The sequence below is a fragment of the Capsella rubella genome, unplaced genomic scaffold (assembly GCF_000375325.1).
Source record: "Capsella rubella cultivar Monte Gargano unplaced genomic scaffold, Caprub1_0 scaffold_7, whole genome shotgun sequence".
In the NCBI taxonomy this organism is placed as follows: Eukaryota; Viridiplantae; Streptophyta; class Magnoliopsida; order Brassicales; family Brassicaceae; genus Capsella; species Capsella rubella.
In genome coordinates this window covers 798135-816420 of record NW_006238917.1, presented here as the reverse complement: position 1 = coordinate 816420, position 18286 = coordinate 798135, and the positions used below count along the sequence as shown (strand labels likewise).

Below are 18286 nucleotides of genomic sequence, written 5' to 3'. Positions count from 1 at the left end.
GGTTATTTTGGCCAGGCCTACGGTTGAGTAAACCGAAGCATTGGATCCCAGTAACTAAAATTGGGCCTTTTAAAACAGATAATGGGCTCTTAGTTCAGAAGACCCAAATATCTAAGAGCTGGTAATCCTCTGCAGTATACTCCACACTAAAGTATAACACCCTATCAATCTAACGGCTACGATTCTTTGTTTCACTATAACACGTGTTGGTTTCTCCGTAAGGATAATAATATGAAAGAGTGTGATGAGAAAATAACTAAGAACAAGAAAGAAAAAAGAAAAAGAACAAAAAAAGACAAAGAAAAAATCAGGAAATCTGGTGTATTTCCTCTTCTGTTCCTCCGTTCGTGTTTTGCTTTGATCCACCAACTTCATCTTCTTACCTTTCGATTTCAGGTACGAACGATTTACCTTTTTTTCTGTGTATGTAATAATAGTCTTTGTTTCATTCGTTTTGTTTTGTCTTTGATAGATTCAGAATCGTTTGTTTTCAAATTGATCAAGATCTTTCATTTCTGGAATCTTTTGTTTGATCTGTTTATTCTCGAATCAATTTTAATTGGCTGCTCTCGGATTCTTCTGGTATGAATCTTCCTTCAATTGAGTTTTAAAAGAAGAAGACAACAAAACGTAACTTTGGATCCTCTGTTTTTAAGTAATGGATTCTTAGATTTGATCCATCTTTCTATGTATTGGTTGGATTTGAATCACTTTAGAAACTTTTGAGATCAGATTTTTTGTAGTCTTGATGCTTACCCACATTCATGTCAAGAAAGTGTCTATTTTTGGCTGAGACTTTTGAGATATTGACTTTGAGGACTCACCAATGTCTCTCAGGTTTGAAAATCGATTCTTATTCGAGTGATTTGATTATCTGAGAATGGAGCTAAAGAGCATTAAGGATGCGTTTGACCGTGTCGCGACGAAGCAGAAACTATCTTATAACAAAACAAACGAGATTGTTCACATGCTGTCTCAAGAAATCGACAAGGCGTTGAGTATAATAAAGGAGTCTCCGTCAGATACTGTGCTTGATCATAGATCTATTATCTCTGATGTGAAGAAAGCGTTTGTGGGGATTGCTCCAGTCACTCAACTTGAAGCTGCTGAGAAAGAACTACACGTGGCTCTCACCAAGTACCCCAAAGTTCTTGAAAAACAGCTGAATCCAGACATATCAAAGGCTTATAGAAACAATGCGGAGTTCGATACGCATATCGTGAACCAGATTATCGCCAACTTTTTCTACCGTCAAGGGATGTTCGACATCGGAGACTGTTTTGTTGCTGAAACTGGTGAATCTGAGTGTTCCACCAGACAATCTTTTGTGGAAATGTATCAGATATTAGAAGCTATGAAGAGACGAGATCTTGAACCAGCTCTTAACTGGGCAGTTTTAAACTCAGACAAACTGAAGCAAGCAAGGTCCGATCTCGAGATGAAGCTTCATAGTCTACACTTCCTGGAAATAGCACAAGGCAAAAACTCAAAAGAAGCTATCAACTACGCGAGAAAGCATATCGCCACATTTGCTGATAGCTGCCTCCCTGAAATCCAGAAGCTAATGTGTTCTCTTTTATGGAACAGAAAACTCGATAAATCACCCTACTCCGAGTTTCTCTCTCCCGCTCTATGGAACAACGCAGTCAAAGAGCTAACCCGACAGTACTGCAACCTACTCGGTGAATCATCTGAAAGCCCGTTGAATATAACCGTAGCAGCGGGTACACAAACGTTACCAGTACTATTGAAATACATGAACGTGATGGCGAACAAGAAGCTTGATTGGCAGACCATGGAACAGCTTCCTGTCGATGCACAACTATCAGAGGAGTTCCAGTTCCATTCGGTGTTTGTCTGTCCAGTATCTAAGGAACAGTCAAGTGATGAGAATCCTCCAATGATGATGTCTTGTGGACATGTGCTTTGCAAGCAGACGATCAACAAAATGTCAAAGAATGGCTCTAAGTCGTCTTTCAAGTGTCCTTATTGCCCGACTGATGTCGACATCTCAAGGTGTAGGCAGTTGCACTTTTAAAACAAACGAGAATACCCGGGTGAAAAATGTATGAACGGTAAACTGGAACCAAGTTCTGAATCAGGTGAATTCTGTCTGTGTCAAAATGTAACCTTCTGTTCTGTTTTTTGTTTTGTTTCAGGAAGTTTTTAAAAGATGGCTTTTGTGTACAAAAATTATCAGGGAAGGTTTAGATGATTGGACATCCCATAAGAATGTGTTTTTGTGTCGCTGTTTGTTTCTTTGTTAAAAAATTCTGAATATAGAAATTCTTTTTACATTGCAAAATTAGTTTAGACATATCTACACACTATATCAAAGTTGTTACACTTCATCCCATTCACTATATGTCCAAAGTATGTTGTAACTGGAATCACATCAGAAGCTTCGGATTGGCTTTGCAGCTTCCTTATTAAAGCCTACATCAGACAATCACAGAAACAAAGACAAAACGGTGAGAACCAGAAATCTTTTTGAAGCAGCAACTGAGGGGTGCAGATTATTTGACAGGACGTATATGTAACAATTAAACTAATAGAACCAGAAAATGAATTCGGAGACGAGAGGGAAGAGGCAAGCTTAGAGAGTGACAGAAACAGAATACAAAACTTTGTAGCGATGTAAGAAAGGATCAACGGTCATGACAGCATTAGACCACTTGATATTGCCCCAAATCTCGCCTCCTTGGCGTCTCTCCAAAGAGATCTCCGCAAACCATATTTCAAGATGATCCCCCTCGATGAAGTCCCAGAAGAGTCCAACGTTCCTACCAAGGTTGATCAGTCTGGCCCCGGGAAGTAAATCTTCCAACTCGCGGCATCTACCAAAATTGTTATTCCTTAGAGGGTTCATACCATGATGGATCTTCGCTTGCTCCCACCGATCAAGCAACAGCTCACCAAAGTGGACCACTCTGGAGCGCAAGAGAGTCTTGTTGAGAGAGCCCAAACCCTTGACCTCCTTTGTGTCCATCATCCCATCAGGCCCAGTCCAACTCATCCGATTCACACCAGAATATAGTTCCAACTTTAAGTCTTTGGGTCGAATACCTCTCCCCACGTGTTTGGGTTATACACATCGCAGCCTCCTATCACGTAAATCTTCCCCTCTACGACTCCAGCAAGGGCGTAAGCTCGAGGCACTCCCATTGAATGGACGTGGCGCCACGTGTGAGTCCGACAATCCAAGAGCCAGACGTCGGAAGTGCGCTTATTCTCCTTTATAATTCCACCGATTACATAAATCCCCCCATCCAGCACCACCACGGCGGAAGCTTCCAAAGGCTGAGAGGGGAGAGAAGGGATCAGAGGCGTCTGGGGTTTCTCTACGGCGGAGTATAAACCAGCGTAGCTTTGGGTCAGGAGGAGGGGTTCTTAGGCATACGTAGACGTACGTTTCAGTGAGACCCATCAGCGATCGGGTCATGTAGATCTCAGGCGAAGCCACTAGAGAGCGATAACTCTTGGAGACAAGAGATAAAGCCGCGTGATCCAGTCTCGAGACTCGAGCCATGCAGCTGATAACCACATCATCTGGTAACCACAGAGACGAAGACGCCTCCTCCTTCTTCCTCATCTTATGCGGTGGCTCTTCAACATTGGACATCTGACTAGAGAAACAATACAGAAGCAGAGGAATCTCTCTGTTTTGTTTTGTTTTATCAGCGCTATTATAGGAAACTGTCTCTTCAAAAAATTTCTTTGTTTTATATTGTTTTTACAATATATAAAGATAATGATAAGAAATTATTAATTTTAACATTTTCGAAAAATATATAATATAAAATTATGTAAAATATATGAAAGAAAATTTGTCTTTAACATCTTATTTAAAAATATATATATATATATAAAATAGAAAAGTCCTAATATTTGTAGACTAGAAAAAGGATCGTAAATTATAGCGCCAACTAATCCTAACATTTTTTTACAATTTTAAAGGAATAACTAGAGAAAAATTAGAAAATTATTTGAAGATGAGATCGAGTACGACGAATTTGTCTGAATTTTATAATTTCAATATTTGTGTGATACACGGGTCCTAGTCCAATGTCTTCAAATATAAGTGTGGCCGTCGAATGACGAAAGAAACCTATTCTTATCAAAGAGCACACCTATCTCATCCAAATTAAACGTACCAAAAACTATGGAGCACTTATCTAAAAGTTTCCACCTTCAGTTTCACCGATTGACTAGTAAGTTAATGGGGAACATAATTGTGAAATTATAATGGGGAACACAATAGAGGCACAAAAAAGTGGCAATAAAAAGACAAAATGAAACAATCATCATAAGTTTTTTTATATTCAATGTACAAAGAACATGAGACAAAAGCAAATCCCATTTCCGCCGTAACAAAAAAAACTATAATTATTAAGTTAAACCAATCTACAATGGAGAGCTAGCCTAGCTAGCACCCACCACTTCTAAAAAAATTGACCCTATCACAATACATACAAAACAAATTTTCATAATACTCGAAAGAATTGAAATTAACATTTACCATTGTATTTCTTTGTATCACACCATTACAAAACTTCGTAATTTAGAAAATAAAAACAAAAAAAGTTTTTTAAAAAATCCATAAACAAAAAAAAAGAACTAAAATCTAGCATTTTCGAATCCATGGAGGTCACTGACTCTATTCATATGCTTCCTCATGATCGCCACTTTGGCCAATCTCTCAGCCGCTCTCCACGCTGAAGTCGGTGTTAGTGGCTCACTCTTCTGAACCACCGGCTCCGGACTCTTCACCGCCACGTGTCTACCTCTCAACCGGTTCAAATCTGCCAGCTCAGCTTCCAAACCACGTAAGCACGCCTCGTTCGAGTTCAAACCGTATTGCACCAACAATGCTCTAGCTGACGTCAGCATTCGCTCAGCCCCCGAGTGATCATTTGCTTCGGTCAGCCGCCGAGACTCGGCTACGGCTCGTGTGCTGACGTGGAGGTTTCTTAGCCTCGCGATGTTCGAGTTAGATGATGATCTAACGGCGATGGGACGCGGCATCTTGAGCGCACGATCTTCACTATTTCTGATCTCCTGAGTCGTAGGATCCACGTGGCGAGATCGGACGGTCATGATTCTCTGAGATCTATTAGACGAAGGAGATTTGAGTTCCACCAACACTTCTCTTTCTTCGTCGCCGTACATGTCACCCAACCGAATCATCCCGGATCCAAGCCAAACGGGTCGACCCGTTAGTGAATAAACTGAAGTCACCTCTCCTTGACCCGACCCAGAAACGAATCCGAGGTTTAGAGTGAGATCTTGAGCCGATAAACTCAACAGACTCTTAACACGTTTCGCAAACACGTCATCATGGAGATCGTGATTACACGCGCCGAGCCAAATAGTGTGCGTCGGGATTTCCAGGTGAGAGAAGCGCGTGGACGTCACAAATTCTGGTTGGGCCTGATGGGCTTTACGGTCCGTTAACACGAAGATGGTGGTGAAGAGATTTTTCTGACGGCGATCCTCGATCACTTTAGCCGCTTTTTTAACCGCATCGTTCACGCTCATCCCGTCGCCGTAGCCGGAGATTTCGTCGACGATTCTTCTAGATAGCCTCCTTCCGTTCGCCGTCATCCTCCGCAACGGCGACAATCGCTTCGAGCTCGACGAGAACGAGACCATCGACAAACGATCCGTTTCTCGCAGAGACGAGATCACAAGCCTCATCGATCGCTTCACCGTCTCAATGTTCCCTCCGCTGACGTCTAGAACCGTTACTAAATCCACCGGAGATCTACGCGCCGTCGGTAACGGCGGCGATTTGATTTTCATAAGAACAGAGTAAGTCTCGCTGCCTCTCCCAACCGCCACAATTGCAGCTTCTGAGGACAGCTTAACGTCCACGTGTCCAGTAACGGAATCCGTCAACTGTTTCTTGGTCGTTAACGGTGACGGCGTGTTGACGTAAAACCCTTTGAATTCTCCGTTATCGTAATCTTCTTCGTCTTCATTCTCGTCTGATTCTGGTATGGTGTTGAAACCACCGGTAAGAGAGATTGGAGACGAAACCAAAGGCTCGTCGTCGTTGTAGACTCGTAAGGACTTGTTGGTCTTTGATTCCCGGATCCTGGAGTCGGATTCGGATCCTGATTTCGGGGATTTCTGAGCAGTGTCGAGTTCGTGGAGAGGGGAAGAGAGAGACAGAGGAGGGAGAAGTGAGGTGTCTCTCCAGGAGGCACCACAAACAGGGCAGTCGGAGAGTAAACTCCGATCACCGGTTCGTGAAGCTACGCAGGGGAAATGAAACGTGTGGGAACACTCCGCCGTGAAAATCGCAGTTCCTCTTCCTGCTTTCGCACTCTGTAAACAAATCCCACATTTGCTGCTAATGCCACTACTCTGTTCACAACACAAACGTAAAAATGTAAACTTTTGAGTTATTTGGAAGAAGAAAAAAAAAAGAGTCTCTTTTTGTTGTTTTCGATTCTTACTTTGGAGAAACAGAGTTTTGATTTGAGGAGAGAGAAGCTCGCAGGAGATTTAGGTGAGGAAGGTGTAGGAGAAGAAGAAGATAAGCTGAGAAGAGAGAGAGGGCTTCTGTTTCTCGTCGGAGTAACGTCGCCGGAAGTTGTGCATTGAAGGTTTGGACTAGCGGGAAGAGACGGTGAAGAAGGAGTAGCAGACCAACTCTGACAACGAAGGGTAGAAGAAGAGGTGGCTGAATCGGGTCGGGTCTCAGACCTTGGAGTAGACGGGTTAGAGAAAAACCCGAATCTTGAAGTAGATTGTTTTTGCCGATCAAGTGAATCATCTTTCTTTTTATGTATCGAACTCCAAAACGTTCTTTTCAAACCGTTGATCATCTTCTTTGTAATGTGACTTACAAAAGTTAGTTTTCTCTGAGAAGGAAACGATGAGATGTTTAATGTAAGTAGAAACGATGAAGACTCTAGAGAGAGTGGTGGGGAGAGAGAGATAGAAGAAGCAGGAGAAAATGGTGGGGTTTTATTTATTCTAATTTTTAATTTTTTAAAAAAGTGGCCTCCTTTCTCTTTGTTTATTTCACAATTAAAGTTGTTGTAATAGTGAGAAGATTGATTATTGGGATTATCAAGATTTTTTTTTTCTTTTTCTGAAGAAAAATACTAAAATAAACATCTAATAAAAAGCTGTAAAAATTGTTTTAAACGTTACTGCTAGGCTTTTTTGTTTGGTCTATAGACTGAATCGAGTAGTAAGTAGATCACCCTACTACCGAGTACCGAGTCTACGAATGTAATTCTTTTTTATTCTTTTGTCTTTGATTAACTCAAACTCCGAATCATTGGTGTAGCTTGTTCTACTAGTTGATAAATTATTAAAGACGAGTTTTAGATAGTAGATATGCAATTAATTTTATAACGCAGTCACAAATACAATAAAATTGAAAAAGCTTTTTGATTTTATTTTTTTTGTTATGGTTGAAGTTGTATGTAAGGAAACATGATAATAAATGGAGAAGATAGAAGATGATCTTTATACAGAGAGACGCCCACACACAAAACCGTAGCAGCAGGCAGCAGCCTATTACTGAGAGTATGTGTGTACACTCCTCTGCTTTAACTCTGTTGTTGCTGAGTCGGTCCATTTTTATCTTTTATGCTCCTCTCTTTATGTTTCATGCCTTCTCATATCAACTTTATTATTTCCATTTTCCTATAACACATGTTTTTATATAACAGCTTTTGAACGTACATGGCATTGCACTGATTCACACATATATATGTGTGTGTGTGTGTTTGGATGCTTCACGTGTATTTGTATATTTTGTCGTCAAAGTTTTATTCAAACGGCACTGGTTTAAAAAGCACCTCTGACGACGTTTTTTTTTATCTCTTTTAAAACTAACAAAGCTAATTAAATCCTTTGTTGCCAAAACAAAATTTGTTAAATTAAAACATTTTTAGGACATAACAAAAGATACTGACATATTACTGGTTAAGACGACTTAGATAGGACTCAAAATTTTATCTTAGTATTCTAATTATTGTAAGCGTACGATTAACTTCGCACATTCCCCATGTTTCAGAAGATTTTGGTTGTTTCTTTCTGCTCCATGTGCCGCACCGAAAACATATTTATATTTATATATACGAAAACTATACTATTATTATGGAGAAGTAACAATTTTACGCGTTATTATATAGGTTTGTATATGTTTTTGAGCATATTAACAACAATTACTATATGGATACTTGTAAGTGGTAACTGTACAGATAGGAGAATAGGTCTGTTTTACGTGATTAAAATGATTTTTATAAGAATAAATTACGTAACATGAACTATTTTTATGTAAATGTATAATAGTTTCATTTGTTAGTTTGCTGTCGTTATTTTATTTAAAGTCTACCAACATTTTATGTAATAGGTCTGTTTACCAACATATAAAGACAATGAACCAGCACAACACCGTCCAAAAACTTGAATTAAAATTAGTGGAAACATATAATTTTTTGAATTCATAACGACACGTATGGAGTTATTTTATCACAGCTGCTACAAGTTCCAACAAAACCTATATATATCTCGTTTTAAAATGTTAAATTTTATAGGAATCATCTCTTTCGACAAAAGGATAAATCGCAAAGGAATAATACACCAGCCATAAATAATGTCAATTAGTTTATTATCACAAAAACCAATCTTATTCAATAATATTATAGTTCAAATTTAACAAATCTAAGGCGTCTAGGCGAGCCGCATCAGTGGCCAGAGCGGACATATGTTCATAATATTAACTTTTCCCCTAATTTATTTTTTAACTATATAAACTCGATCGTAGGCCTTAATAGCTTAATTAGAGTCCTTAATAATAAAATCACTATACGCATCGTATCACATAAAACCAAATCGTAGGTTATTCTCGAGAAGTGTACTCATTTCAGTCATTTGTGTTTAATCGTTGGCACTCGTCGTATACTCGTATTTGTTTAGTCGAAGGCGTCGAGGTCACTTATATATATTATTTGTTAAGTTGGACAAGTATGGAGATCAAACTCTACCAAAAGATAGCTGCCAAAAAATTAACACATATACATGGTTGTATTAAAATCTTATCATGTCTTATGTGGTTGATGAGTGCATTAGATTTTTACTTCATTCGGATTTTATCAAGACCCACCCACCGTACATACTTGAAAAATAATTTAATTTTATCTGCTGTTGAATACAATGGACCACTTAAACCACTTACGTTCCTGAAATAACTTGATGCCAAAAATATCGGCCTAATCCATTCTTTTGGTCGGGCTTGATTTTATCTATACAAACTTCGATCCTAATTAACAGTACTGGTGCGTCGATATATGTGTTAAAAAGAGATATATATGAATAAATAAAACAACTTTGTTGTGTGGAAGGAACTAGGAAGTAGAGATCGAGCCATGCATGCAGCACGTGACATGCATGAGAAGGGTTCAAGATACTAAATATGGGTTTATGGAGACGATTCCTCCTATCGACGACGAAACCTTCTACCTGGTCCAGTTTCTTTCATAACTATTTTACTCAATTTTTCCGTTAATTATAGTTCTATTTACTCTAAATTCGAAACCTGAAAAGGAGTGTTTCTCTATATCACTATCAATTAGTGTTCACATTACTTAGACTTCATGTGTCCCAGTCATATAGAAAAACAACAAGTTTATAATTAATATGATTTCTCCGTTTCTGTCATTTTCCCGTTGACCAGCTCTTAGTTACTTTTGTAAATTCTTGTTTATATGCTCATCAGTGAATCATAAGATCAAATTGGATCACAGAAATTTCGTGGTGATTGAAAATGTCTATCTAGTGAGAATAAATTAGCAGCCTTGAGTTAACAAAGAAAAAATAAGACCACAACAATTTGGTTAGTTTGAGTTAACTAGTCACAATCATCTTCTTAAGTTAATTAAGTGATTTGTCCCCAAAGTTAATTTATTAACAGCTGGTTTTAGATTTATTTCAATTATTAATGAGATTATGTGAACCATTATGTAGAGACCAAGATTGAGTCGCGTGATATTAAAAAACTCAGATAATGGTCATCAAGTATTATTAATTTGTGAGTTTTGAGCAAAACAATCATCGAACTTTTGAATTTTTCAAAAGAGACTTTAAATTCGTGAATCTTACTACTAGGATCAAGCAAGATCTAATGCTTTATACATATCTATAACTAATTATATACATTCATATCATATCCCAATGCATAATTTATTTATTATTGTAGGGTTAGCCATAATTAAACACTACACATGTAACCAAGCAAAGAGGCCACCGGGGGACATGTTTGCCCTAATTTACTTGGACAGTTTGTATTTTAAAATGTGATTTTTTTTGTTGGCAAATTATAATATATATAATCTTGAAAACTACTATTAATTAGATATTTGAGTTGACATCATAATGAATCTATCGATATAGAGTCATCACATCTTTGATAATTCTGATTTCTTATACCTCGAGAAAAAAGCAATTGCTGTAGGCATAACAATTTTAGCTTAATCTAATTGCAAATTTGCAACATTAACGAAAACTCAAAAGTTTACATGCTCAGTTTAAAGTTCTCACAGTTAATTAATAAATTTCGTGAAAGATTTGGTGAACATCATAATCACCATATGTGTTGACCCTAAACATATAAAATCTCTATGAATGTATATGTTATACGTAGGAATTAAAGTAAATATATAAAATTAAATTCGGTCGGTATGCTGAAGTTGAGAGAATGATTTGAAATGAGTAATGATGTATGGATGGATGGAGACTCTTTTGTATGTATGTAATTAAATATTGGATTTACGTGGAGAGCGTTTGGTCTCATTGGTGTAAGGTATCCCTTGCTGCATCCTTTTTTTTTAATGCACATACTTGAGTTATAAAAATCATCTCACACTTTGTGAAAAATACATGTCACTGGTGCATAGATAAGCTCCTAATACAAGCACCGGAATATATAATTTAGAGCCTATGCTTAGGTTCTTTATGTCACAGTTTCCTCCATTTTCCCTTCCTGGTATTGTCCTTTGGAAACCCTTTCCCATTATGGTGTCCCTTCTTTAATCTATAAGAGCATTTTGTAAGAATCCTCACGAGTTCAGAGGTAACTACCATCATATACACTTCAACAACAATGTTATGTAAGAATCCTCACAAACTTTACAAAAATCTTAATTTCATTCTCAGCTGGGCTTTATAAATATGAAAATATTTGTTTATAAGAAGAAGAAGGATAACAATCTCACTACCTTTGTTTGCTTAAGAATTTTGGGAAGTTTTTTCATACCTTCTTCACATTGTCGTTTAGCAGAGACTAAGTCACTGAAATGAGAGAAGAAGAAGGAAAGTAATAATAATAGAGGAGGAAGCAAGGAGCTATACCACTACTATTTCATTTATTTTAGCCAATCAGAGCGCTCTATTTCTCACCCACTCTCACCAAACGCGCGTTGCGCGAGTGTCTACGATTCCTGTGTGCTTATAACCCCCAAAATCGCTTCTGGTGAAACAAACTCGCTGATTTCTTAAAAACCCATCGCGTGTCACTTCATTTTTTCTTTTTCTTTTTCTTTTCTTTTTTTTTCCCCCTCAAACCTTATTAATTATAATTTAAACTGAGCATAAATCAATTGTAACTCCAAAACCATGTAAACCGAACCGAAATTGTTTGCAAGTGTACCCAAATTCTAAAGATTTTTAGTGTATGCTGCTATGGTGTTCGACAGAATGCCGCTGAGAGATTTTGTTTCCTGGAAAATGATAAAATTCTAGAGATGTTTGTTACAGAGGAAAGGTGGGAATCTCATGGAGCTTCCGTGTGGTTTAACAAAGTATGGTGGTTGGGAAGGCACAAGCTGCTCACTCGGAGAAGGACCCAAAGATATCAATGTTCAAGGAAGGAGATGAAGGTTTCACAGTTTAAGGGTTTGAAAGCAGTGGAAGGAGAAGAGCCCCCAACTTGAATTCAAGGCTTAAGGGTCATTGGAGTCATAAGCTTGTGATTAAAGGTACACGTCCTCTTTCTACTGCTTCTTCTTCAGTGTCCAAATATGTTTATGCTTTATGCTCTTGTTTTGTAGGGAATGATGAAAACTCGTGACTGTACATGTGTATTTAACTTCTTTCAGACATGCATCATACTAGTTGGCTCATCTTTGTAACATTTTGACTGTGGGGTATTTGAACTAGCATTAGAGGATTCTGTCTTGTAATCAATTAGACATTATCTAGTGCTTTAGCTTGTGGCTCTCTTTTATATTGTTGAGCAAAATCTTTTCACTTTGTGTGGCAGATTCTGATGGTCTTCAAATTTGCAACACATTAAAGATATTTTGACTGGATTATATTAAGATTTACTATTTTACATCTGACTTGACTTACACATTATACATGTAAAGTTTTCTTATCATCAAGATCAGCATAGCCTCCGTATGAAAATGATCAAGATCACTTATTTTTCCAAACTAGATGAAAGAGGACACTAATGATTCTTAGCGTGGTAAAGGAGAAGCAATATAGTTTTTGTTTGTTGGTAGGAGCATAGTATGCTGTCTCAAAATCTGTTTTAGGTAGGCCATAACATACCAGTGTTTTAATAATAAACACATAATGTAGTTTTTATAATAAATATTAAGCATATGCTTGGTTATACAGACTATGAATTAGTTTCTATATCTAATTTCTTTTGTAGTAGCTAAGATGAAGAAGAACTTGGATTCTTTGTAATTGGAATTTTTCCATCATATGTGCTCTTCAGAACATCTGGTTTCCTCACTATGCTTTAGCTTGTTAAATGTTTGGCATATGTTTTTGCCTTCCATTGTTAGGTAATTGATGTAAAGAAGAGGGTGAAGAACAGAGCAAGCTCAAGTTCTCAACTTAAGCAGTAACCAAAGGCTTGAAAATGTATGTCAAAACTCATCAAAGATGGCAGTAGTGGGTATTGCAAGCATAGCAACGACATTTGGAGAATCGACTATCCTCGATACGAATAAGAGGTATAAATGTTCAGTGTTCACACTTTACACCATAATGTCTTGTTCAATTTTCTCTCTAGTTTTAATGCTTGTGATTAACTAGGTTCTCGGAGAAACTGCAGAGATTAGTACCTGTTCTTTTGAGTAACCAAATTTGAAGAAATACTCTATACCGTTGAGAACTGGTCTTTTGAAAGGTACCCCTTGCTGCATCCTGTTTCTTATGATTTTACACATATAGATAAGTTACAAAATGGTATATGTTCACAATTTTTTTTGAGTAAGCACTGCAAAAAAAAACTAGAGCATCTATGAAAATCTTAGGGAGTAAAATTGCTGGAAAAAGTGCAATTAGGAAATTATGCACATACTTGAGTTATAGAAATCCATCTCATCATCACCTTGTGAGAAATACATGTCACTGGTGCGTAGATAAGGCCCTAATACAAACACTGAAAGATATAATTTAGAGCCTCTGCTTAGGTTCTTTATGTCCCAGTTTCCTCCACTTGTTCCCTTCATGGTATTGTCCTTTGCAGCCTGGTGTCCCTTCTTCAATCTACAAGAGTGTTATATAAGAATTCTCACGAGTTCAGAGCTAATTACTATCGTATACACTTCAAAAACATTGTTATGGCCAGCTTTTGATCGGAAAACATAACCTATCTTTTATCTAATTAAAATAAAACTAACAAAAGTTCTTAATGACCCGTGAATAGCTTACAAATAAATCAACAATGGGTAAAGCTACTCACTGGTGAGCTCAAAGCTATTCACTGGTCAGCCTAATCCTTGTATTAATAACAGAACAGTGTCCTTTCAAACTGTCTGCTGATTCAAGAATGCAAATAAACAAAGCATACATACTTGGAGTTAACTCTAAAAGCAGCAGGCAGTGGCTTACAAAGAATCTCCATAAACGAATCCAACTCTTGTGTTTTCACTATCCTTTATTCCTTCTTCAATCTATTACAGCATTATGTAAGAATCCTCTCGAGTTCAGAGGTTAGTACCATCATATACACTTCAGAAACACTGTTATGGCCTACCTAATGTAACTATCCTCACTAGCTTTACAAAATCTTAATTTCATTCTCAGCTGGGCTAATATCCTTTCCCATTATGGTGTTCCTTCTTCTATCTACTAGAGTATTAATCCTCACGAGTTCAGAGCTAAGTACTATCTCACAACCTTTGTTTGTTCAAGAATTCCACAGAAGATTTCATACCTTCACATGGTGACAGAAGTTTTTTTTATCAGAGAAATCTGTCATTCAAATGGGAGAAGAAGAAGGAAAGTAATAATAATAGAGGAGGAAGCAAGGAGCTATATCACTACTATTTCATTATTATTAGCCAATCAGAGCGCTCTATTTCTCACCCACTCTCACCAAACGCGCGTTGCGCGAGTGTCTACGATTCCTGTGTGCTATAACCCCCAAAATCGCTTATGGTGTAACAAACTCGCTTAATTCTTATAAACCCATCGCGTGTCACTTAACTTTTGTTTTTTTTCCCTCAAAACCAATGTGAACCGAACCGAAATCAATTATAGCTGTTGATTTAAGTCGGTTTTATACTTGGTATAGTTTAGTTTCTGTTGTTACGATTACTAAACTGTTGATTCTGATTATCTAATATCAGCTGTTGACACTCGAGCCAGGCAGCTGATGATAGTCACATCATCTGGTAACCACGGCGACGGAGACGCCTCATCCTCCTTCCTCATCTTATCTTCTTCAACATTTGACATCTGACTTGAGAAACTGTACAGAAGCAGAGGAATCTCTCTGTTTTTTTTTTCTTTTTTAACATCGTCTCTCTGTTCTGTCTTATAGGAAAAAAACTGTATTGTTCGTTCGTGTAAAGATCTCTTTTATTTATTACAACTTATAATAAGCACGTTTATAACAGCATCTCTCATTAGTTTCATTATTATATCAATTATACAAGACCATATGTATTTATTAAGTAGCAACGACGTCGGTTATAGCTTCATCATTTTCATCAGCATTATTATTCTTCATCATATGCCCACACGATCCTGCTCTACATCCTCCACCGCAATTACCGCAACCAGTGGAACCGCCAGTGCAGGATCCACCGCAACCTCCCATCTCCGTCATCCCACCACATCTTCCACCGCACCTACCGCCACCGCCACCGCCACATCCGCCACCACAACCTCCACAACCACCACAGTGGCCACCTTCTTCTTCAACCATGTCCCCGCTTTTCCCACCAAAAACAGTACCGCTTAGCTCCTTTGAAAAGCACCTGGCACCACCATTGATCTTCTCCATCGCTAACATAACTGGACGAGTCGTGTCCACATTCATCATTGTTTCTTCTTCTTGCTTCACTTGACTCAAAACATCAATCTCCTTGCTTTCCTCTGTCATTCCATTAGCTCTCACCGTGTCTTTTGCGGCTGCACTAAAGCCTTCCTTCTTAAGAAGATCACTGAGTATGAAAGAAGATACAATTCCAGGCAAAACCAGCCACTTCTCGTTTGCCTGCATTCATATCGATATAAACCTGAATCAGAAATAGCACCAAAAACTAATTGTGGATTGAATTTGAAGTTTCAAAGTTTCGAACTTTACCTCAATTGAACCGAACTTCAAATCAAGTAACTCTACAGCTTTACCATAAGGATGTTGCTCTGAATATTCAACAGCAGTCAAGAAATCTTGCTCGCTTCTTAGCTTTGCGCCATGTTTTGGCTCATACTCCAGCTTTCTCCCAGAGTAATATTTAACCATTCGAGTACCCGAGAGCTCAAACAGAGGACCATCTACGCCGGGATTGCCTGTCTGCTTAAGTGACCACTTTGAGTCAAGCAGAGACCAGAAAGTGCCATCATACTCTGCTAAAACATAAGTCTCACCACACTCTTTCACACCAATCACTTGTCTTTTATCAGCTTTTGGTGCTGCGTCGTTGGAATTCCTCATTTGGAGACTGATCACCTCTGTTTCGGTTTCATCAACAACGTGTGTAAAACTCTTAGCAAGATGTACCTTTCCAATCATTGGAAAGAAACAAGAGTCTTTCAGTGACTGTCTTGCTTGAACCAAATGTAGAACCGTTGGGCTTCGTGTTGGCGGGGTAAACGAGACAGCGACTCGCAGAGAGATGGGATTCGGATGATCTGTCTTTCCTCTTTTAGTTGGTGTTAACTCCAGCCACTTCTCAACAGAGAGTTTAGTAACTGGAAACAGAAACTCTGAAAGCGAAAGAGTAGTGAAACCTAAGCTTTTAGACTTAGAAGACATTAGTTGGAAACTTAGCTCTCCTGTAGGCTCACACTGGAACAAAGCAACCTGCTTTTCCCCACAAGACTCAGATAAAATGGTAAGCCTACGCTCAGCGTTAAACAGAGAATCGGGTTGCGTTTTGCTGAACACAACAAAGACCTTTCCCTTGTGAGCGTCTGGTAAGTTCTTAATCCCAACAATCTCCAAGATAACCTCAGTGACTTTCACCTCTTGATATTGGATTACATTCTGGAACTCTTCCTCTTTCGCAGTTGATTTCTTGCCAGACCAAACATAAGGAGAAGTTATGACTGGCTTTGGGGTATTACCTCTATTCATAGCACCGGCTTTCCAGTACCTTCGACCAAATGTTTCTTCCCATTGAGCAGTAGTTCCAGAGAAACCAGTATCAAGCTTCTTACCTTTGCTACGGTCAGAATCTGTATCATCATGCTCCAAGACCTTACCAATCATCTTTGTCAAATCCTTGTAGTAAGAGAGAGCATGAAGCTGATGTGTATGCCAGATAAGATCAATATCGTAAGTAGGAACACAGAAAAGTTTAATCGATCTTTCTCTGTTTCTCTTGATCAAGTAGAGAAATGCTTTGTATCTAGCCACGGCTTCTTGCAGAAAGACATCATTGTCTACATGAGCTCTTGAAACCTGCAACAAAGATACACAACAAAAAAATTGATTACAAAATCTTGCAATAAAACGGGATTGGGACAAGAAGCTGACCATGATTCTTACCTGGTAGTAAAATGGGCTTTGTCTCTTGACAGCTGAAACAAGATCATAAGTGGTGCATTTCTCAAGAACTGGGACATCCTCTGGCTCAGAGATTGCCTTATCCAAATCAAGGTCATAAGGCTCGGTAGGATACAATCTTTTCCATAGAGTTTCAGTTTGTGATTTGTTGTTTCCATTTACGGAGGATACAATACCAGAATTGTCAAGGACTCTCCCATAGAATTGCTCACAATCAGACTTGTACCTCACCTGAAATGATTACACGACACTTTGAGCTTGTACACGATCCAACAAAGAATTTAAACCGAATATGAAATATCGATTTATATTTACCGGATTAAGCCTGTGGCAATGCCAAACCCATTCACAGTCAAGAGGAGGGACTAATTGTCCTTCACATATCGAAGAAGACTCGGTGTATTTAGCAAGCAAGGGGAGCCAGTAAGCATTGTATCTGTAAAACAAAATCACCCCAAATTTTAGAGTTTTGACACACTAAGGGATAAAGAGAGTCTACACTACACCCTGTGAAAGAGATTAGCCCAAGATTCTTTATTACGGGTCAAAGAACACAAAAGTGGAACAGAAACGAATTGGTGATATTGATTTAACCTGTGGATAGCTCTTTCGAGTGCAGGGCCATCGTAGAGCCAACGGTTCCGGTCAACAGCTCGGAGGAAGTGGAGGTGCTTCTTGGCTGCAGCAAAGAGGTCAACGCTTATCTCTATCTTCTGGGCTTTGATCCACTCCAAAGTTTGCTCTTTTTCTTTCTCCATCTCTTACAAATCGTTCTTTCACCTGCAAAATACGGATAGAAAAGTCTATAATTGACCCAAAGTTTTGGTCTTTATCTTTGCTATCTTGCAAGAAAAGAGTACACGCTTTTGAAAAAGTATGAATAAGAGAATCAAAGTATACCAGTGGGGAAACTTCTTTTGATGAAGCTGACTTTGAGTTTTGTTTGAGGGAGAGAAGAAGACTTCAACAGCCATCATTTTATAGTAGTTATCAGCTTTTTGAGAAATTACGATTAACCCCACCCCATTACCGGGAGGACTACGAATTTTAAAATTTCTTGGAGGAACAGAGAAAGCATGTTCCATAATTTGCTGACATCTTCGCTACTTTGTTTTTACAAGTAATTGAATTCGAGCCTTAAAAAACGACAACGCCTACAACGTGACCAAGTCTTTTTTCTTTTGAGCTTCTTAGCTCACTTTTTCCTAGAAATTGCATTACTACTATCAAAGCTTTTTAAGGGTTACAAAACAATTCATCTCAAGTCTCAAAACTTATTAATCTAAT

The 18286-nt window shown here is 38.3% G+C and overlaps 5 protein-coding genes and 1 long non-coding RNA gene across 8 annotated transcripts; 2 read left to right on the top strand and 4 right to left on the bottom strand.

Annotated features, from left to right (window-relative positions):
- Positions 1 to 264: 264 nt before the first annotated feature.
- LOC17877570 (protein RMD5 homolog) lies at positions 265 to 2351 on the top strand. Of its 2 annotated transcripts, XM_006283847.2 has the most exons (3): positions 265 to 396; positions 838 to 2066; positions 2160 to 2351. In XM_006283847.2, the coding sequence occupies exon 2, from the start codon at positions 881 to 883 to the stop codon at positions 2036 to 2038; it is 1158 nt and encodes a 385-aa protein (XP_006283909.1). In that variant the 5' UTR covers positions 265 to 396; positions 838 to 880; the 3' UTR covers positions 2039 to 2066; positions 2160 to 2351. The 2 variants fall into 2 exon arrangements, with proteins under 2 accessions (XP_006283909.1, XP_006283910.1); XM_006283848.2 differs by having other exon boundaries at positions 838 to 2317.
- LOC111829554 (putative F-box/kelch-repeat protein At3g24610) lies at positions 2293 to 3691 on the bottom strand. Its single transcript, XM_023778859.1, has 2 exons — positions 2627 to 3691; positions 2293 to 2436 (listed from the first exon to the last, which is right to left on the bottom strand). Exons 1-2 carry the CDS (start codon positions 3014 to 3016, stop codon positions 2311 to 2313), a joined length of 516 nt encoding a protein of 171 aa, XP_023634627.1. The 5' UTR covers positions 3017 to 3691; the 3' UTR covers positions 2293 to 2310.
- Positions 3046 to 3622, bottom strand: LOC111829257 (F-box/kelch-repeat protein At4g39550-like). Its single transcript, XM_023777943.1, has 2 exons — positions 3401 to 3622; positions 3046 to 3300 (listed from the first exon to the last, which is right to left on the bottom strand). Exons 1-2 carry the CDS (start codon positions 3620 to 3622, stop codon positions 3046 to 3048), a joined length of 477 nt encoding a protein of 158 aa, XP_023633711.1.
- Positions 3692 to 4502: 811 nt separating the features above from the next.
- Positions 4503 to 7068, bottom strand: LOC111829768. The gene is made up of 2 exons (XM_023779923.1): positions 6462 to 7068; positions 4503 to 6369 (listed from the first exon to the last, which is right to left on the bottom strand). Exons 1-2 carry the CDS (start codon positions 6831 to 6833, stop codon positions 4618 to 4620), a joined length of 2124 nt encoding a protein of 707 aa, XP_023635691.1. The 5' UTR covers positions 6834 to 7068; the 3' UTR covers positions 4503 to 4617.
- A 4298-nt stretch (positions 7069 to 11366) lies between these two features.
- On the top strand, positions 11367 to 17681 carry LOC111829614. 2 transcript variants are annotated; one of them, XR_002832992.1, is made up of 4 exons: positions 11367 to 11999; positions 12819 to 12989; positions 13072 to 13165; positions 17619 to 17681. It is a non-coding gene; the product is annotated as an uncharacterized LOC111829614 (long non-coding RNA). The 2 variants fall into 2 exon arrangements; XR_002832991.1 differs by lacking the exon at positions 17619 to 17681 and adding an exon at positions 14613 to 14776.
- On the bottom strand, positions 14867 to 18175 carry LOC17877799 (glycine-rich domain-containing protein 2). The gene is made up of 6 exons (XM_006283078.2): positions 17900 to 18175; positions 17594 to 17779; positions 17315 to 17435; positions 16982 to 17230; positions 15575 to 16894; positions 14867 to 15484 (listed from the first exon to the last, which is right to left on the bottom strand). Exons 2-6 carry the CDS (start codon positions 17755 to 17757, stop codon positions 14936 to 14938), a joined length of 2403 nt encoding a protein of 800 aa, XP_006283140.1. The 5' UTR covers positions 17758 to 17779; positions 17900 to 18175; the 3' UTR covers positions 14867 to 14935.
- Positions 18176 to 18286: the final 111 nt, after the last annotated feature.

What these genes read in the sequence shown, in the direction of transcription:
- LOC17877570 (XM_006283847.2), top strand. Translation starts at nt 881, where the DNA reads ATGGAGCTAAAGAGCATTAAGGATGCGTTTGACCGTGTCGCGACGAAG.
- LOC111829554 (XM_023778859.1), bottom strand. Translation starts at nt 3,016, where the DNA reads ATGAGTTGGACTGGGCCTGATGGGATGATGGACACAAAGGAGGTCAAG. An exon ending in CTTTCTTACATCGCTACAAA is followed by an intron (nt 2,437 to 2,626) that starts GTTTTGTATTCT and finishes TGTCTGATGTAG; the next exon opens with GCTTTAATAAGGAAGCTGCA.
- LOC111829257 (XM_023777943.1), bottom strand. Translation starts at nt 3,622, where the DNA reads ATGTCCAATGTTGAAGAGCCACCGCATAAGATGAGGAAGAAGGAGGAG. An exon ending in TCACTGAAACGTACGTCTAC is followed by an intron (nt 3,301 to 3,400) that starts GTATGCCTAAGA and finishes CTCCCCTCTCAG; the next exon opens with CCTTTGGAAGCTTCCGCCGT.
- LOC111829768 (XM_023779923.1), bottom strand. Translation starts at nt 6,833, where the DNA reads ATGATCAACGGTTTGAAAAGAACGTTTTGGAGTTCGATACATAAAAAG. An exon ending in CAAAACTCTGTTTCTCCAAA is followed by an intron (nt 6,370 to 6,461) that starts GTAAGAATCGAA and finishes TGTTGTGAACAG; the next exon opens with AGTAGTGGCATTAGCAGCAA.
- LOC17877799 (XM_006283078.2), bottom strand. Translation starts at nt 17,757, where the DNA reads ATGGAGAAAGAAAAAGAGCAAACTTTGGAGTGGATCAAAGCCCAGAAG. An exon ending in AAAGCCCATTTTACTACCAG is followed by an intron (nt 16,895 to 16,981) that starts GTAAGAATCATG and finishes TCTTTGTTGCAG; the next exon opens with GTTTCAAGAGCTCATGTAGA. An exon ending in TGAAGTTCGGTTCAATTGAG is followed by an intron (nt 15,485 to 15,574) that starts GTAAAGTTCGAA and finishes ATATGAATGCAG; the next exon opens with GCAAACGAGAAGTGGCTGGT.